The sequence below is a fragment of the Dendropsophus ebraccatus genome, chromosome 4 (genome assembly GCF_027789765.1).
Source record: "Dendropsophus ebraccatus isolate aDenEbr1 chromosome 4, aDenEbr1.pat, whole genome shotgun sequence".
NCBI classification, from domain to species: domain Eukaryota; kingdom Metazoa; phylum Chordata; class Amphibia; order Anura; family Hylidae; genus Dendropsophus; species Dendropsophus ebraccatus.
Window position 1 is genome coordinate 160,057,382 of NC_091457.1, and position 21,869 is coordinate 160,079,250.

General features: G+C 46.1%; 1 protein-coding gene across 4 annotated transcripts in view; it reads right to left on the reverse strand.

The window, feature by feature from the left end:
* Positions 1-189: 189 nt before the first annotated feature.
* The window catches only part of LOC138789062 (dimethylaniline monooxygenase [N-oxide-forming] 2-like), a 45,236-nt gene continuing 23,556 nt past the window's right edge, over positions 190-21,869 (reverse strand). For all 4 annotated transcript variants that reach the window (XM_069967602.1, XM_069967599.1, XM_069967600.1 and 1 more), the window contains 3 exons: positions 6,290-6,645; positions 4,121-4,193; positions 190-661 (listed from right to left, as the gene is read on the reverse strand). In XM_069967602.1, the coding sequence (XP_069823703.1) occupies positions 277-661; positions 4,121-4,193; positions 6,290-6,645 (814 nt within the window). In that variant the 3' untranslated portion in view covers positions 190-276. The remainder of the gene's footprint in view (positions 662-4,120; positions 4,194-6,289; positions 6,646-21,869) is intronic.

A 21,869-nucleotide genomic window follows, 5' to 3' on the forward strand; every position in this document is an offset into this window, starting at 1 on the left:
TGTTGATGAGGGCGGAGAGAAGGGACAGAGAGGCAGTGCAGGCCTAGGGCACAGACACCCGAGGCTACACCAATTTGACACAGGGCTTCAAGTTTAAAAGTTGTTTTTTAGGACAATAACTGCATCACCTGACAAAGGGACCCCAGGACAGATCTTGAATAAAAAGCAGCTATCTGAGGGTACAAGCAGTTTGGGGTTGGGAGGGGGGGGGGGGGCACAGATTGTGGGTATGGAGTCGCTTTAAAATGTAAAAGTATATTAGGTTTGTCTAATGGCTCAAAATCTAGGCCCCGAAGGCCTTAGTGTTTCCCACTTCACACAGTAGAATCCTATAAGAATTGCTGTTGTCAATCCACATAGGACGAAAATATGTCTCATCACTGATCCCGAGTCTTTAGGCCTCTGAACCACCCGGGTCCTGGCTGGGTTTATGGTTCGGCTCCACTGTGTCAGGATTGCCTTCCTAGCACCGCTCCATTTGCCGGGACCTGTCAGACGATACTGGTATGGCGTACTTGGGCCGAAGAAAACCTGTACAGCTAGTTTAGGATCTGTGACTAAAAGGCGCATGATGTTGGGCCGAACGCCAATCTCCACGGCGACTTCATCCATATAATCAATGAAGTACGACTGTAAGGTCTGGTTTCTGCCTCTTCCAAAACTGTAGAAAGATAAATTGGAATATGTTATCATACTGTTAAAATACAATGGTGGCTTCAATGTAATGAAATTCATCACATATATTATCTTTAACACAGATGGCCCCAGTCATGACAAAATCTAGAACAGCGCATCCCACCTACCTACCTTATTCTTTGCTATGTGTCTCGGAAATCATGGGTAAATTAGTATTTGATGATTTATTGAATACTGCAGGGCACTATGAAAGAAAGGGCTTAAAGGGAATCTGTCAGCAAACGGGCCCTACTTAAGGTGCTGACAGTGTGCTGTGGCTGACAGCCCCCTAGTGAGCATGGTGCCTCTTGGTAATTTTCCGTGCAGTGGATTATGCACAATCTCAGGTCTCCTACTGTAATGAAGAGTCAAAGAGGAGTTGTTTGTGACACATTCTGGCAGCCTCACCACTCCTTCCTCCTCCCTCTTCTTCATGAATAATCAATGCTGCCTGGCCTCCTGCTCGCTCAGCTGTCAGCCAGTGTCTCTGATTGCACATCAGTCCTCTGTAGGCAGTTTATGTCTGAAAGAAAAACTCAGATATAGTTAAATCTCTGAGACCAAAAATGTTGGAGCTGCAGTCCAGGGGTAATCCCCTGGTGGAAATGAAATAGAGTTTTGTTTTTTTTCTTCACACACTGTTGAAATTGAGTAAATGGCAATCATTTAATGGCAAAAGATCTCTATTTCATTTCCATCAGGGGATTTAAACCAGAGAATGAACTGCTGGCAGGTGTCTAGACAGGTGAGTTACCCCTGGACTACAGCTCCAACATTTTTGGTCTCAGAGATTTAACTATATCTGAATGTTTCTTTCAGAAATAAACTGCCTACAGAGGACTTATCTGCAATCAAAGACACTGGCTGACAGTGTGAACATAGCCTTTCTGTGTTTTTAATCCACTCCCGGTCTTGGTTGCAAAGTATTGAGCAAAAATACTGTGTGGGAACCTAGCTTTATAAATAATACAATAATGAAGAAGAAAAAAATACTGATTTTTAATTTCCATCAGGGCATTTGAACCAGAGAATAAACTGCTGGCAGGTCTCTAGACAGGAGAGTTACCCCTAGACCACAGCTTCAACTATATCTGAGTGTTTATTACGGACATAAACTGCCTACAGAGGACTGATCTGCAATCAGAGACACTGGCTGACAGCTGAGTGAGCAGAAGGCCGGGCACCATTGATTATTCATGAAGAGGAGGGAGAATGAAGTTGAGGTGAGGTGTGCCAGAGTACGGCACAAACAACTTCTCTTTGACTCTTCATTACAGTAGGAGACCCCAGATTGTGCATAATCCACTGCACAGATAATTACCAAAAGGCACCATGCTGACTAGGTGACTGCCAGCTACAGCAAACTGCCAGCACCTCAGGTAGGACCCTGGGAGCTGACAGATTCCCTTTAAATACAAACATAGAAGATTGACAGCAAAACTAGCTCTCCCTGCTCCATCTAATCCTCCCTTATATTATTTCTTTTCTTATTATCTTAGGATAGATATATGTTTATCTCAGGCATATTTACATTCAGTGATTGTAGATTTACCTACCACATCTGCTGGAAGATTATTCCAAGAATCTACTACTCTTTCAGTAAAGTAATATTTTGTCATTTTTTTCATGGTGCTTCTGATCCTTCCACCAACTAACCTCTGACTGTGTCCTCTTGTTCTTGTGTTCTGTTTTTATTTATTTTTTGTTAAAATCACTTCCCTCCTGAACCTTATTTAGTCCTTTAACATATTTAGAGGTTTAGATCATGTCCCCCCCTTTCCCTTCTTTCCTCCAGACTATACAGATTCAGATCCTTAAGTCTTTCCTGGTTTTATGCCTCACACCCTCCACATCCTCTTTTTGTTGCCCCACTTCTAATTTTATCAATATCCTTCTGAAGGTGAGGTCTCCAGAACTGGACACAGTATTCCAGTTGTGATTTCACTAGAGTTCTATAGAGCGTGATCACAATTTCCTCTTTCTACTGGTTATACTTTTAGCTATACAGCCCAGCATACCGTTATATATACAGCCCAGCATACCAATATATATATATATATATATATATATATATATATATATATACACACAGCCCAGCATACCATTATATATATATATACAGCCCAGCATACCATTATATCATTATATATATATATACAGCCCAGCATACCATTATATATATATATATATATATATATATACAGCCCAGCATACCATTATATATATACAGCCCAGCATACCATTATATATATACAGCCCAGCATACCATTATATATACAGCCCAGCATACCATTATATATATACAGCCCAGCATACCATTATATATATATATATATATATATATATATATATATATATATAACCCAGCATACCATTATGTGTATATATAGCGCAGCATACCATTATATATATACAGCCCAGCATACCATTATATATATATATATATATATATATATATATATATATATACACAGCCCAGCATACCATTATATATACAGCCCGGCATACCATTATATATATACAGCCCAGCATACCATTATATATATATATATATATATATATATATATATATAGCCCAGCATACCATTATGTGTATATATAGCGCAGCATACCATTATATATATACAGCCCAGCAAACCATTATATATATATATATATATATATGTACACACACAGCCCAGCATACCATTATATATACAGCCCAGCATACCATTATATATAATATATTATATTACCATTATATATAATATTATAGTTTATTGTCGGGGGGGGGGGGGGGGGTGTTGGGGCAAGATTTGTTTCCCACATTAGCATGCTGATATGTCCCGATAGCGCAGGGAGTACTAAGGATGGAGGTAATTTTCTTACCTTTACCCTGTGTGCCATTATCAGGATATTTGTAGTTTATTTTTATATGCTAATGAGGTATTTTTGGTATTCTAATTAATATCAGCAGAGCAGGGCAGATGAATATTCATTAGGAGGGCTGGCCGGCTGGGGCAGACCAAAATGCAGGCCATTTGCATATGAAATAACCTACAAAAACCTACCCTCATCTTCAGAAGAAACTTACCCTCATCCTCAGCGTCCAATGCGCTATAGTGGTCTATAAGCAGGTCCATTGCTTCTAACCTGCTGATAGTCTCCCTTTAATCGAAATGACCAGGATTAGGGCTAGCAGGAGGATAGTGGCCCATCCTGTCTGTGAGATCTGTATCCCCACACCCTTATGCCCCCACCAACTCCACAAAATTGATTCATGGATGGAGATGCAGTGTTACTGCATAGTGCTAGGAGTCTGGTTCTGTCCTCAGGATTTCCCAGGTGTTGGCATATAGATGTCACAACTAGCCTCTGCAGTGTGTATTAGTGACCGTTCCTACAGTCCTAAACTATGACTTCTATTATTAATCACTGACCAGAATACAGTAACATAAAGACTCACCACTTTATTCTGCGTTCTGTGGTGCTCTGAAAGTGAGCAAACATTTTTGCCACAGGAGGTAACTGAGCCGCCCCTGTAATGAAACAAGATGCAATAAACTGCAGAGAATGGATGTGATGTGTATGTGTCAGTGTACTCTGTGTGCTATGTACTGTAAACACTCTCATGTGTCAGTAACCCTTTAGAGCTCACGGCGTCATAATGAATAGTGATGCCGGGAGTTCCGAGATTCCGTCCATAGTATACAGTCCATGCATAGACCATGTATTATTGATGTGTCAATGCATCCTAAGGCCATGTTAACACAACGTAAGTTTTGTATTTCACGGCCGTGATTGGTACGGAACCTACGTTGTGCTGCAGGCCGAGGGAATCACGGCCGGACTGTATACATAGGGTATACGCTCCGGCCAGGATCCCTAGTGGTGCCGTAGAAAACTGACATGTCAGTGCACACCATGGAGCTCCACAGTGTGCAGTGGGGAGTTCTGATACGGGCGCGCACGGATGCGCCCGCATCAAAACTCAGCGGCGCTAGAGATCACCCGGGAAGATCTTTTCTGAGACCGCCCGTTCCGTTAACCGGCCGGGTGATGGAACGGTCGGTCTCATACTACGTGTGAACATAGCCTAAATGTATGGGACCATCTTGTGCAGACAGTGAGGAAAGACGTGATTAGCTGCCCACTTCCCTCTCCCCAGACACTCACACCCCTACTGATGCAAACTTTTTACATGTCTCTACAATATCAAGATTTTTTTTTTTCAAGTGACAGCTACACTTTATTATTTTTATTTTTTTTTCAAATGTTACAAAGAGTAACATTTAAGAATCTTTACATTTTTCTGTCCATCTCTAGAAAAAAAAATTGACTGTGAACATTTTCAAGACTTTCTGGTTGTAAATAAGGTTTAAAAAAAGTCTAAAAAAGAAAAAAAATTGACATTCTGAAATAATGGCCTGTAGGGGAACTTGAGAACTGAAGTTGAGAAACGCTGGTTTATAATATTTCTGCAGTTGGCTGTGATGTAAACTGCAGCCTTCCCAGTTATACAATTATGTTTCGAATTTGTATTGTGAGAAACCAGTAAGAAGGCCATTACTATGGCATCCTGATTTTGATGATCTTGATGTTAAAGAGACTTGGTCACCTCTAAAACATCCGCTAAACTATCAGCAAAAAGATTCAACAATGTTGGATCCTAAATCTGCAAATAATCTGCATCTTTGTTCACTACAGTTTTTTCATCTGTTTCTGCAAAAAAACAGATGGAAGAACTTTTTCATTTGTGTGCATTTTTGTGTATGTAAAAAAAATGGATGCACTTTGATCCTTTTTTAATAATGGAAGTCAGTGGGGAAAAAGGGATCAAAACAGATGCACACAAATTCATTAGTTTTTTCTTCTGTTTTTCATCCATTTTTTTTTGTAAAAACGGATGTAAGAAACGTAGTGTGAACCCAACTTTCTGTTTTCTCGCATCCCTTTGCTATGAGCTCATAAACCTAGGAATCTAGGTCGTCATCTCCATTATATGGTTAAGCTAAGAAGCTCTTTATGCATTAGAATGGCCAGTTTGCCGCCGTACCACTGGGGAATGCAAGTGAGTAGAAGGCTAAAAATTAAAAAGTACATATGATATTTAAAGATTACACATTAGTGCAGGGGGGAAGAAAACAGATGAAGGGCACTCACCAATGAATTTTTGTGGTTATTTTATGTGCATCACACAAATAAAATAACTTGTTTCACAATGACGCGCTTCCTCTGGCCAATGTCTCCATTGGCCAGAGGAAGCACGTCAGCGTGAAACGGCCGTAGCCTAGTGGAGCGCCGCTGTTGCTCTTTGTCCAATACATCGTGTTACCGGTGTTGTGTGATGCATGAATAAAATAACCACAAAAAGTCATTGGTGAGTGCGATTCATCTGTTTTTTTTCCTCCACTAATGTAAATTGAAGCCTACTGAATTGGAACAGAGCAGCACTAATTGGTTAACCGGTATATCCATTTGCGAGCTAATTGCTCACTTTTCCCTACGGTAGTGGCAGTACCGGGATTCTACTCACTTTGCGACATATTTAAAGATTAATTTAAGGGTGGGGGGTGAAGGGGGTTTGACATGATAAAGCCCCTTTAATTGATCTTGAGTCTATTGAAATACAAACCTTTAAATATTCTGGCAGCCCAACGGACCTGAAGCTCAGATGCTGCCAGGAGAGATCCGAGAGGTTGGACGAGCCCAATAAATGCCATGGTGGGTTTCTCATGGTGAAGTGGGAAAACGTTCTTGTACAGGGTAACATTGTTATCGTTCACCGTGACAATAGATTCATCAAGAAATGGGAAGAAAACTGTGTATCCTGTTGCAAATATAACATCATCCAAACCATCCACCCTTGATCCATCCTCAAACATAACGGATGACTCAGAAAACCTTCTGATGTGCGGCTTCATCCTTATGGCTCCACATAGGATCTGGCCGGGCAAGTGGTCATTAACCATCGGCTCTTTTAACCACGACCTGAAAAGTCAACATATATGTGAATGTGATGAAAATGATTGGTCTAGTTTATTACTTATATGCAGAGAATACAGATCGCCATTTCCAGGTCCCATCTTGACATCTCAGTCTTTCACTGATCACAGAACTTTCACTGGCTGACTGATCAAGACAGGTACCAAGAAGTGGAGATCAGCAAGGACCTGGGCACCCCGTGGAAGGGTTGTGGAAAGTGGAAGGAAAGGTAAGTACTGAAATTTTTATTTTTTTAACCCAGTCTGCTCCATAGATTAAATTTTCTGCCAAACAACCCCTTTTATTACTAGTGCAGGAATGAAGGGGCAGGGTACGGCATAACCAGAAGTGGATTATAATAGGGGCGTTTTGGGCGGCAGCCCAGGGCCCTGAGCTCCTGGGGGGCCCATGACCACAAAAAAAGACTTATACTTTCAGTGGTGTACTGTCTCCTGGCTACACTTCCGTCATGATTTGCAAAAATCACAGTTTTTTATGGCAATTTTGCACAAATCAGGACATCATGACATTATCCATCCTGTACTATGAACGCCAGGCTAGTGCTGCCATAGTTACAGCGGGGTGGGGGTGGGGGGCCAGGCTTGGTGAACAGCCCGGGGCCTATGGTAAAGTTAATCCACCCCTGGGCATAATGCCAATATTCTCACTTTGGTGTTCTTTATATAAGATAATAAAAGTTATGATAATCCTTTAATGTGCCACTATTATTTCAGTGCCAACAAAAAGTGCAACACCAAACTACAGGTGCACATGCTTACTGTACCGTAGGACTATGTCTCTAAGGACACTCTGTAACCTGGTGACACGGGGCATTCTGTAACCTGGTGACACGGGACACTCTAACCTGGTGATATGGGACACTGTAACCTGGTGATATGGGACACTCTGTAACCTGGTGACATGGGGGGACACTCTGTAACCTGGTGACACGGGACACTCTGTAACCTGGTGACACGGGACACTCTGTAACCTGGTGACATGGAACTCTCTGCAACCTGGTGACATGGGACACTCTGTAACCTGGTGACATGGGACACTCTGTAACCTGGTGATATGGGACACTCTGTAACCTGGTGACATGGGGGGACACTCTGTAACCTGGTGATATGGTACAATCTGTAACCTGGTGACACTGTACACTCTGTAACCTGGTGACACGGGGGGACACTCTGTAACCTGGTGACATGAGACACTGTAACCTGGTGACACGGGACACTCTGTAACCTGGTGACATGGGACACTCTGTAACCTGGTGACACGGGACACTCTGTAACCTGGTGACACGGGACACTCTGTAACCTGATGACATGGGACGCTCTGTAACCTGGTGACATGGGACACTCTGTAACCTGGTGACATGGGACACTCTGTAACCTGGTGACATGGGGGGACACTCTGTAACCTGGTGACATGGTACACTCTGTAACCTGGTGACATGGGGGGACACTCTGTAACCTGGTGACATGGGGGGACACTCTGTAACCTGGTGACACGGGACACTCTGTAACCTGGTGACACGGGGGGACACTCTGTAACCTGGTGACATGGGACACTCTGTAACCTGGTGACATGGAACTCTCTGTAACCTGGTGACATAGGACACTCTGTAACCTGGTGACATGGGACACTCTGTAACCTGGTGATATGGTACAATCTGTATCCTGGTGACACTGTACACTCTGTAACCTGGTGACACTGTACACTCTGTAACCTGGTGACATTATACACTCTGTAACCTGGTGACACGGGGGGACACTCTGTAACCTGGTGACACGAGACACTCTGTAACCTGGTGACACGGGACACTCTGTAACCTGGTGACATGGGACACTCTGTAACCTGGTGACACGGGACACTCTGTAACCTGGTGACACGGGACACTCTGTAACCTGGTGACATGGGACGCTCTGTAACCTGGTGACATGGGACACTCTGTAACCTGGTGACATGGGACACTCTGTAACCTGGTGACATGGGGGGACACTCTGTAACCTGGTGACATTATACACTCTGTAACCTGGTGACATGGTACACTCTGTAACCTGGTGACATGGGGGGACACTCTGTAACCTGGTGACACGGGACACTCTGTAACCTGGTGACATGGGACACTCTAACCTGGTGACATGGGACACTCTGTAACCTGGTGACACGGGACACTCTGTAACCTGGTGATATGGGACACTCTGTAACCAGATGACATGGGACACTCTAACCTGGTGACATTATACACTCTGTAACCTGGTGACACGGGACACTCTGTAACCTGGTGACACGGGACACTCTGTAATATTGTGACATGGGACACTCTGTAACCTGGTGACATGGGACACTCTGTAATATTGTGACATGGGACACTCTGTAACCAGGTGACATGGGACACTCTGTAACCTGGTGACATGGGACACTCTGTAACCTGGTGACATGGGACACTCTGTAACCTGGTGACATGGGACACTCTGTAACCTGGTGACATGGGACACTCTGTAACCTGGTGACATGGGGCACTCTGTAACGTGGTGACATGGGACACTCTGTAACCTGGTGACATGGGGGACACTCTGTAACCTGGTGACACGGGACACTCTGTAACCTGGTGACATGGGACACTCTGTAACCTGGTGACATGGGACACTCTGTAACCTGGTGACATGGGGGGACACTCTGTAACCTGGTGACATTATACACTCTGTAACCTGGTGACATGGGACACTCTGTAACCTGGTGACATGGGGGGACACTCTGTAACCTGGTGACATGGGACACTCTAACCTGGTGACATGGGACACTCTGTAACCTGGTGACACAGGACACTCTGTAACCTGGTGACATGGGACACTCTGTAACCAGGTGACATGGGACACTCTAACCTGGTGACATTATACACTCTGTAACCTGGTGACCTGGGACACTCTGTAACCTGGTGACATTATACACTCTGTAACCTGGTGACAAAAGGGCACTCTGTAACCTGGTGACATGGGGCACTCTGTAACCTGGTGACATGGGACACTCTGTAACCTGGTGACATGGGGGGACACTCTGTAACCTGGTGACATTATACACTCTGTAACCTGGTGACATTATACACTCTGTAACCTGGTGACATTATACACTCTGTAACCTGGTGACATGGGACACTCTGTAACCTGGTGACATTATACACTCTGTAACCTGGTGACATGGGGGGACACTCTGTAACCTGGTGACATTATACACTCTGTAACCTGGTGACATGGGACACTCTGTAACCTGGTGACATTATACACTCTGTAACCTGGTGACATGGGGCACTCTGTAACCTGGTGACATGGGACACTCTGTAACCTGGTGACATGGGACACTCTAACCTGGTGACATGGGACACTCTGTAACCTGGTGACACGGGACACTCTGTAACCTGGTGACATGGGACACTCTAACCTGGTGACATTATACACTCTGTAACCTGGTGACCTGGGACACTCTGTAACCTGGTGACATGGGACACTCTGTAACCAGGTGACATGGGACACTCTGTAACCTGGTGACATGGGACACTCTGTAACCTGGTGACATTATACACTCTGTAACCTGGTGACATGGGACACTCTGTAACCTGGTGACATTATACACTCTGTAACCTGGTGACATTATACACTCTGTAACCTGGTGACATGGGACACTCTGTAACCTGGTGACATTATACACTCTGTAACCTGGTGACATTATACACTCTGTAACCTGGTGACATTATACACTCTGTAACCTGGTGACATGGGACACTCTGTAACCTGGTGACATTATACACTCTGTAACCTGGTGACATGGGGGGACACTCTGTAACCTGGTGACATTATACACTCTGTAACCTGGTGACATGGGACACTCTGTAACCTGGTGACATGGGATACTCTGTAACCTGGTGACATGGGGCACTCTGTAACCTGGTGACATGGGGCACTCTGTTACCTGGTGACATGGGACACTCTGTAACCTGGTGACATGGGGGGACACTCTGTAACCTGGTGACATTATACACTCTGTAACCTGGTGACATGGTACACTCTGTAACCTGGTGACATGGGGGGACACTCTGTAACCTGGTGACACGGGACACTCTGTAACCTGGTGACATGGGACACTCTAACCTGGTGACATGGGACACTCTGTAACCTGGTGACATGGGACACTCTAACCTGGTGACATGGGACACTCTGTAACCTGGTGACATGAGACACTCTGTAACCTGGTGACATGGGACACTCTGTAATATTGTGACATGGGACACTCTGTAACCTGGTGACATGGGACACTCTGTAACCTGGTGACATGGGACACTCTGTAATATTGTGACATGGGACACTCTGTAACCTGGTGACATGGGACACTCTGTAACCTGGTGACATGGGACACTCTGTAACCTGGTGACATGGGACACTCTGTAACGTGGTGACATGGGACACTCTGTAACCTGGTGACATGGGGGACACTCTGTAACCTGGTGACACGGGACACTCTGTAACCTGGTGACATGGGACACTCTGTAACCTGGTGACATGGAACACTCTGTAACCTGGTGACATGGGGGGACACTCTGTAACCTGGTGACATTATACACTCTGTAACCTGGTGACATGGGACACTCTGTAACCTGGTGACATGGGGGGACACTCTGTAACCTGGTGACATGGGACACTCTAACCTGGTGACATGGGACACTCTGTAACCTGGTGACACAGGACACTCTGTAACCTGGTGACATGGGACACTCTGTAACCAGGTGACATGGGACACTCTAACCTGGTGACATTATACACTCTGTAACCTGGTGACCTGGGACACTCTGTAACCTGGTGACATTATACACTCTGTAACCTGGTGACATGGGGCACTCTGTAACCTGGTGACATGGGGCACTCTGTAACCTGGTGACATGGGACACTCTGTAACCTGGTGACATGGGGGGACACTCTGTAACCTGGTGACATTATACACTCTGTAACCTGGTGACATTATACACTCTGTAACCTGGTGACATTGGACACTCTGTAACCTGGTGACACTGTACACTCTGTAACCTGGTCACATGGGACACTCTGTAACCTGGTGACATGGGACACTCTGTAACCTGGTGACATGGGGGGACACTCTGTAACCTGGTGACATTATACACTCTGTAACCTGGTGACCTGGGACACTCTGTAACCTGGTGACATTATACACTCTGTAACCTGGTGACATGGGGCACTCTGTAACCTGGTGACATGGGACACTCTGTAACCTGGTGACATGGGACACTCTGTAACCTGGTGACATGGGGAACTCTGTAACCTGGTGACATGGGGGGACACTCTGTAACCTGGTGACATTATACACTCTGTAACCTGGTGACATGGGACACTCTGTAACCTGGTGACATGGGGGGACACTCTGTAACCTGGTGACATTATACACTCTGTAACCTGGTGACATTATACACTCTGTAACCTGGTGACATTATACACTCTGTAACCTGGTGACATTATACACTCTGTAACCTGGTGACCTGGGACACTCTGTAACCTGGTGACATTATACACTCTGTAACCTGGTGAAATGGGGCACTCTGTAACCTGGTGACATGGGACACTCTGTAACCTGGTGACATGGGACACTCTGTAACCTGGTGACATGGGGAACTCTGTAACCTGGTGACATGGGGGGACACTCTGTAACCTGGTGACATTATACACTCTGTAACCTGGTGACATTATACACTCTGTAACCTGGTGACATTATACACTCTGTAACCTGGTGACATGGGACACTCTGTAACCTGGTGACATTATACACTCTGTAACCTGGTGACATGGGGGGACACTCTGTAACCTGGTGACATTATACACTCTGTAACCTGGTGACATTATACACTCTGTAACCTGGTGACATTATACACTCTGTAACCTGGTGACATGGGACACTCTGTAACCTGGTGACATTATACACTCTGTAACCTGGTGACATGGGGGGACACTCTGTAACCTGGTGACATTATACACTCTGTAACCTGGTGACATGAGACACTCTGTAACCTGGTGACATGGGACACTCTGTAACCTGGTGACATGGGACACTCTGTAACCTGGTGACATGGGGCACTCTGTAACCTGGTGACATGGGGCACTCTGTAACCTGGTGATATGGGACACTCTGTAACCTGGTGACATGGGGGGACACTCTGTAACCTGGTGACATGGGACACTCTGTAACCTGGTGACATGGGACACTCTGTAACCTGGTGACATGGGACACTCTGTAACCTGGTGACATGGGGCACTCTGTAACCTGGTGACATGGGGCACTCTGTAACCTGGTGATATGGGACACTCTGTAACCTGGTGACATGGGGGGACACTCTGTAACCTGGTGACATGGGACACTGTAACCTGGTGACATGGGACACTCTGTAACCTAGTGACATGGGACACTCTGTAACCTGGTGACATGGGACACTCTGTAACCTGGTGACATTATACACTCTGTAACCTGGTGACATTATACACTCTGTAACCTGGTGACATGGGACACTCTGTAACCTGGTGACATTATACACTCTGTAACCTGGTGACATGGGGCACTCTGTAACCTGGTGACACGGGACACTCTGTAACCTGGTGACATTATACACTCTGTAACCTGGTGACCTGGGACACTCTGTAACCTGGTGATATGGGGCACTCTGTAACCTGGTGACATGGGGGGACACCAGGGGCTGGCTGGCAGATTTTAGCCTGGGGGGCAAGCACACGGCACTGGCCCTTGACTGGCAGGCTAGCGGCCCATCCACCACCCTGGCCCTTACCTGGTATTACCCTCCCCAAATAAGTGCGGGAAAGGAAGATTACACATGCGCCACAGAATTATAGTAATGTGGCCAGTGTTCCCAGCCACGAAAAGCCCTTGTGATATACATCTATTGGATTAAAGGGAACCTAGCTCCAGGTGCACAGCATAGTACCTTAGGATGCCTTTAAACAGAGAGATTTATCTGACCGATGTTTGAAGCCAAAGCCAGGAACAGACTATAAGCAGAGAACAGGTAATAAAGGAAAAACTGAGATTTCTCATCTTTTCAACTCCATTCCTGGCTTTGGCTTCAAAAATCTGTCAGCTAAATCTGTCTGTGTGAATGCACCCTTAAGGTACCATGCTGTGTACCCGGTGACCCTGTTATCAGTGCTGTAATGCCCTTTTGGTTCTCTTATCATGTTAAAACCATCAGCCCTGAATCTCTGCAGCACCAGCTGTTATCAGAGGATGTACTACAACTCCCAGCATATCCTGAGGGCTGCAGACTGTAAGTAAATGCTGGTAGTTGTAGTGTTTGCAGCTGTTGTACTTGGAGGATTCCTGGTGTATTGTATACTGGAGGCTTTGTGAGAGATCAGTATACAGAGTTCTGTGGGGGATCAGTGTGTGGATGTGACCCCAGAACAGAACTAATAGGGGATAGAAGAAATATACCGTTACTGACCAAATCCAATACACCAGTATATAAGAAACATATATTGTCACTGTGACCACAACCATTACCACCCCATACTAACTAATACCACCACACCATAACTGAGATCCAGTATAACAAGACCAATAATACCAGTATAAAAGAAACAAATATCACAACCCCTTCACCACCACCACCATTACTAACTAACATCCACTGTACAAATACCAGGATCATCCCCATAGAAGGTTCTCATTATTATAATGTGTCTGCTGGTTGTGATCTCATGTGTAATCAAAGATACATAATGAACTGCTAGATAGCTATTTCCTACTGGATATCTATCTACTGTATCTCCTATCTATCTATCTATCTATCTATCTATCTATCTATTTATTTATTTATCCATTATCTATCTATCTATCTATTTCCTATCTATCTATCTATCTATCTATCTATCTATCTATCTATCTATCTATCTCCTATCTATCTATCTATCTATCTATCTATCTATCCATTATCTATCTATCTATCTATCTATCTATCTATCTATCTATCTATCTATCTATCTATCTCCTATCTATCTATCTATCTATCCATTATCTATCTATCTATCTATCTATCTCCTATCTATCTATCTATCTATCTATCCATTATCTATCTCCTATCTATCTATCTATCTATCCATTATCTATCTATCTATCTATCTATCTATCTATCTATCTATCTATCTCCTATCTATCTCCTATCTATCTATCTATCTATCTCCTATCTATCTATCTATCTATCTATCTATCTATCTATCTATCTATCTATCTATCTCCTATCTATCTATCTATCTATCTATCTATCTATCTCCTATCTATCTATCTATCTATCTATCTATCTATCTATCTATCTATCTATCTATCTATCTATTTATCACCTATCTATCTCCTATCTATCTCCTATCTATCTCCGGTATAAGAACACTGACAATAGAACACAGTTGTCAAACTCCGTCCCTCCAGTTGTTACAACACTACAAATCCCATCATGACTGGACAGATAAACCATGACGGGAATTGTAGTTTTGCAACATCTGGAGGGACATAGTTTGACACCCCTGATAAGTTATAAGACCTTATAAGTTATTATAGTGCAGTTACATTCAGTGACTCACAGTAGGCGTCTTCTCTGCATGAAGAGACGTCCACTTTTCCTTTTCTTCTCCATCCGGCTCCGGCCATCATGAAGGCTTCTCTGGTTATGACTCCTCTCCACGGGATCTGTCAGACAGACATTTTAGGCTTCTTGCTCCAGCAACATCCTCATCAATACATCCCCCATATAGGATAGCCCCCCCCCCCCTGTGCATCCCCCCATATAGAATAGCCCCCCCCTGTGCATCTCCCCATATAGAATAGCCCCCCCTGTGCATCCCCCCATATAGAATAGCCCCCTGTGCATCCCCCCCTCATAGAATAGCCCCCTTGTGCAACCCCCCTCGTAGAATAGCCCCCTGTGCATCCCCCCTCATAGAATAGCCCCCTGTGCATCCCCTTCATAGAATAGCCCCCCTGTGCGTTCTCCTTTATAGAATAGCTCCCCCTGTGCATCCCCCTCATAGAATAGCCCCCCTGTGCGTTCTCCTTTATAGAATAGCTCCCCCTGTGCATCCCCCTTATAGAATAGCTCCCCCTGTGCATCCCCCCCTCATAGAATAGCCCCCTGTGCATCCCCCCTCATAGAATAGCCCCCCTGTGCATCCCCCCAATATAGAATAGCTCCCCCTGTGCATCCCCCCTCATAGAATAGCCCCCTGTGCATTCCCCTTCATAGAATAGCTCCCCCTGTGCATCCCCCCATATAGAATAGCCCCCCTGTGCATTCTCCCTTATAGAATAGCCCCCCTGTGCATCCCCCCTTATAGAATAGCCCCCCCCGTGCATCCCCCCAATATAGAATAGCTCCCCCTGTGCATCCCCCCATATAGAATAGCCCCCCTGTGCATTCTCCCTTATAGAATAGCTCCCCCTGTGCATCCCCCTTATAGAATAGCTCCCCCTGTGCATCCCTCCCTCATAGAATAGCCCCCTGTGCATCCCCCCTCATAGAATAGCCCCCCTGTGCATCCCCCCAATATAGAATAGCCCCCGTGTGCATCCTCCCATATAGAATAGCCCCCTGTGCACCCCCTCATAGAATAGCCCCCTGTGCATCCCCCTCATAGAATAGCTCCCCCTGTGCATCCCCCCTCATAGAATATCTCCCCCGTGCATCCCCCCCTCATAGAATAGCCCCCCTGTGCATCCCCCCTCATAGAATAGCCCCCTGTGCATTCCCCTTCATAGAATGGCTCCCCCTGTGCATCCCCCCATATAGAATAGCCCCCCTGTGCATTCTCCCTTATAGAATAGCCCCCCTGTGCATCCCCCCTTATAGAATAGCCCCCCCCGTGCATCCCCCCAATATAGAATAGCTCCCCCTGTGCATCCCCCCATATAGAATAGCCCCCCTGTGCATTCTCCCTTATAGAATAGCTCCCCCTGTGCATCCCCCCTTATAGAATAGCTCCCCCTGTGCATCCCCCCCTCATAGAATAGCCCCGTGCATTCCCCCAATATAGAATAACCCCCCCTGTGCATCCTCCCATATAGAATAGCCCCCATGCACCCCCCCCATATAGAATAGCCCCCATGCACCCCCCCATATAGAATAGCCCCCTGTGCATCCCCCTTCATAGAATAGCCCCCCTGTGCATTCTCCTTTATAGAATAGCCCCCCCTGTGCATCCCCCCTTATAGAATAGCTCCCCCTGTGCATCCCCCTCATAGAATAGCTCCCCCTGTGCATCCCCCCCTCATAGAATATCTTCCCCGTGCATCCCCCCCTCATAGAATAGCCCCCCTGTGCATCCCCCCATATAGAATAGCTCCCCCTGTGCATCCCCCCTCATAGAATAGCCCCCTGTGCATTCCCCTTCATAGAATAGCCCCCCTGTGCATCCCCCTTCATAGAATAGCTCCCCCTGTGCATCCCCCCCATATAGAATAGCCCCCCTGTGCATTCTCCCTTATAGAATAGCCCCCCTGTGCATCCCCCCTTATAGAATAGCCCCCCCCGTGCATCCCCCCAATATAGAATAGCTCCCCCTGTGCATCCCCCCATATAGAATAGCCCCCCTGTGCATTCTCCCTTATAGAATAGCTCCCCCTGTGCATCCCCCCTTATAGAATAGCCCCCCTGTGCATCCCCCCCCTCATAGAATAGCCCCCTGTGCATTCCCCCAATATAGAATAACCCCCCCTGTGCATCCTCCCATATAGAATAGCCCCCATGCACCCCCCCCATATAGAATAGCCCCCTGTGCATCCCCCTTCATAGAATAGCCCCCCTGTGCATTCTCCTTTATAGAATAGCCCCCCTGTGCATCCCCCCTTATAGAATAGCTCCCCCTGTGCATCCCCCTTATAGAATAGCTCCCCCTGTGCATCCCCCCTCATAGAATAGCCCCCTGTGCATCCCCCCTCATAGAATAGCCCCCTGTGCATCCCCCTTCATAGAATAGCCCCCCTGTGCATCCCCCCCTCATAGAATAGCCCCCCTGTGCATCCCCCCCTAATAGAATACCCCCCCCTGTGCATTCTCCTTTATAGAATAGCCCCCCTGTGCATCCCCCCTCATAGAATAGCCCCCATGCACCCCCCCAGGGGCGGGCTGGGCCGGGGGACAGGGTGGCATATGCCCCCCCGGGCCGGTCCCCCCACTACACCTAAGGGCCGCGGCGTCCGGATGTTGCTAGGGCCGCTCTGCCACCTTAATTATTTCCTCAGTAAGTGCGGCCGCTGCACTCACTCTCTAGCAGTCAGCAGCGGTGACAGAACGCCGCGCTGACTCTGCCTCACACTTCACTTTGCTCATTGGTGGAGCAGGCAGCCTGTTCCATCACTGAGCAAAGAGAAGTGCACAGCCCATGGAGGAGGACGCCTGCCGGGAGAAGAGCCGCCCACCGCCCGACTGGTATCTGGGGAGGGGGCCTGGGTTGTGGGGAGCGGGTCTGGGGGGGTTACTGTATAGTACTGGGGTCTATAAGACACCAATACAATACAGTAGCCTAGGGCTGGCTGGAGCAGGGGACACTCACTTCCCTGTCTTGGCAGCCAGTGTCTCCTCCGTGATTCTGCAGTGTGATTAGCCGGGCCTGCTCCTCTCTGCTCTGGTCAGACCTAACCAGAAGAGGCCAGAGCAGCAGAGAAGCACCAACCAGCTTGTGAAGTAAGCATGGGGGGGGGGGGGGGCATTGTGCATTGTGCTTTGTCCTATTTACAACATTTGACTCTCCAGTTATTGCATAACTACAGCTCCCATTATATCCTGGTGGCAGGACATGATAGGAGTTGTAGTTTGGCAACAGCTGAGGAGTCACTGGTTAGGAAGCAATAATTTAGGTAGAGTTTAGGTAGTGTTCTCCAACCTGTGACTGCTCAGTTAGTGAAACACTACAACTCCCATCATGCCCTTCTAGCAGGAGATAATGGGGATGGTAGTTTAGGAACAGCAGGAGGGTCACATGTTGGAGAACACCACACAAAATAAACTGTACCTCTAAATCATTGCTTCCTAACAGTGGCTCCTCAGTTGTTACAAAACTACAACCCCTATCATGCCCTGCTGGCAGGATATAATGGGGGTTGTAGTTTAATAACTGCAGAAGGGTCAGATGTTGGAGAAATTACACTAAATAAACTGTACCCATAAATCATTGCTTCCTATCCAGGCGCTCCTCAAGTGTTACCAAACTACAACTATTATCATGTCCTGTTTGCATAATGAAAGTTGTAGTTTACAAACATCTGAGGAGCCACTGGTTGGGAAACAATGATTTAGGGGACTCAGTGGTACGTTACATTAGGGGGTCAGTGGTACAGTACATTAGAGACGACAGTGGTATAGTGCATTAGAGGGGACAGTGGTACAGTACATTAGAGGGGTCAGTGGTACAGTACATTAGAGAGGACAGTGGTACAGTACATTAGAGGGGACAGTGGTACAGTACATAGAGGACAGTGGTATAGTGCATTAGAGGGGTCAGTGGTACAGTACATAGAGGACAGTGGTATAGTACATAGAGGACAGTGGCACAGTACATTAGAGGGGACAGTGGTACAGTGCATTAGAGAGGACAGTGGTACAGTACATTAGAGGGGACAGTGGTACAGTGCATTAGAGGGGACAGTGGTACAGTGCATTAGAGAGGACAGTGGTACAGTACATTAGAGGGGACAGAGGTACAGTACATTAGAGAGGACAGTGGCACAGTACATTAGAGGGGACAGTGGTACAGTGCATTAGAGGGGACAGTGGTACAGTACATTAGAGAGGACAGTGGCACAGTACATTAGAGGGGACAGTGGTACAGTACATTAGAGGGGTCAGTGGTACAGTACATTAGAGGGGACAGTGGTACAGTACAATAGGGGGGACAGTAGTACAGTACATTAGAGGGGACAGTAGTACAGTGCATTAGAGAGGACAGTGGTACAGTACATTAGAGAGGACAGTGGTACAGTACATTAGAGGGGACAGTGGTACAGTACATAGAGGACAGTGGTACAGTACATAGAGGACAGTGGTATAGTGCATTAGAGGGGACAGTGGTACAGTACATTAGAGAGGACAGTGGTATAGTACATTAGAGGGAACAGTGGTACAGTACATAGAGGACAGTGGTATAGTGCATTAGAGGGGACAGTGGTACAGTACATTAGAGAGGACAGTGGTATAGTACATTAGAGGGAACAGTGGTACAGTACATAGAGGACAGTGGTACAGTGCATTAGAGGGGACAGTGGTTCAGTACATTAGAGAGGACAGTGGTACAGAACATTACAGGGACAGTGGTACAGTACATTAGAGGGAACAGTGGTACAGTACATTAGAGAGGACAGTGGTACAGTACATTAGAGGGAACAGTGGTACAGTACATAGAGGACAGTGGTATAGTACATTAGAGAGGACAGCGGTACAGTACATTAGAGAGGACAGTGGTACAGTGCATTAGAGGGGACAGTGGTACAGTACATTAGAGGACAGTGGTATAGTGCATTAAAGGGGACAGTGGTACAGTACATTAGAGTGAACAGTGGCACAGTTCATTAGGGGGTGATTGGGACAGTACATTAGAGAGGACAGTGACACAGTACATTAGAGGGGACAGTGGTACAGTACATTAGGACCGACATTGGTACAGTACATTAGAGGACAGTGGTACAGTACATTAGAGGGGGCAGTGGTACAGTACATTAGAGGGGACATTGGTACAGTAAATAAGAGGGGACAGTGGTACAGTACATTAGAGGACAGTGGCACAGTACATTAGAGAGGACAGCGGTACAGTACATTAAAGGGGACAGTGGCACAGTACATAAGAGGGAACAGTGGTACAGTACATTAGAGAGGACAGTGGTACAGTACATTAGAGGACAGGGGTACAGTACATTAGAGAGGACAGTGGTACAGTACATTAGAGAGGACAGTGGTACAGTACATTAGAGAGGACAGTAGTACAGTACATTAGAGGCGACAGTAGAACAGTACATAGAGGACAGTGGTATAGTGCATTAGAGAGGACAGTGGTACAGTACATTAGAGGCGACAGTAGAACAGTACATAGAGGACAGTGGTACAGTACATTAGAGAGGACAGTGGTACAGTACATTAGAGGATAGTTGGGGGGCAGTGGTACAGTACATTAGAGGTGACAGTGGTACAGTACATTAGGGGGGTCAGTGGTACAGTACATTAGAGAGGACAGCGGTACAGTACATTAGAGGACAGTGTTGTGGGGGGCAGTGGTACTATTTATTATAGACAGTTCATAAGAGGCACAGTTTATCTATGGGACAGTAGTACAGTTCATTAGGACAAATGGGTGCTATTCACTTAGCACAAGGAGAGGGTGGGGCTAACTGCAGATGGGGACACAAAGGGGGGCCTAACTAAAGATGAGGGCAAAGACAGGGGGCACAATTACAGATGGGGAACAAATAGGGGGTCTCATTACAGATACAAGCATGAAGAAGGGACCTAACTTTAAAAAGAGGCACAGAAAAGGGAAGTGACTACAGATTGGTCTTTAAAGAAGTTCCTGTTACTGTTTAGGGGCACTATGATGGAGAGTTTGTATAAAAGTGGGTAAAGGTGCTGTAAAAGTAAGGTGCTGAAGATGTTTGTCTGGCAGATACTGCTGAGATGATTTGTGGTTGGAAGAATTATTCATGATCGAAAAGAAAATGAAACCTGACCGACTCAGAAAACGTCATCTGTAAGTCACTGGATGTGTTTGCACTGTACTTATATGGTATACAGAGCTTGTGTACAGCTGGTATCTACTACTATTTGGTCACCGTATGGGGTAATATTGGCCCCTGTGTGGTGGAGTGTAGTACCAGTATAGTAGTAATGCTCGTGGTGTGACGGTATTAAGTAACCTTTTATAATGTAGTTACTATGTGATTGTAGTATGTGGTCATGGTATGGCGGTATTATTTGCCCCTTGTATACTGATATTATTGGTTATATAAGTATACAGGATTTGGTCAGTAATAGTATGATGTCCATGTCCATACAAGGTATAATCCAAGCCAGAGCAGATTAAATTCTGGCCTTACATAAAAATCCTGGGGCGGCAGAGGTTGGAGGAACATAAAAAAGAATCTATACTTACCCGTCCCTGTGCCCCTGCAGTACAGGTTCACCACCT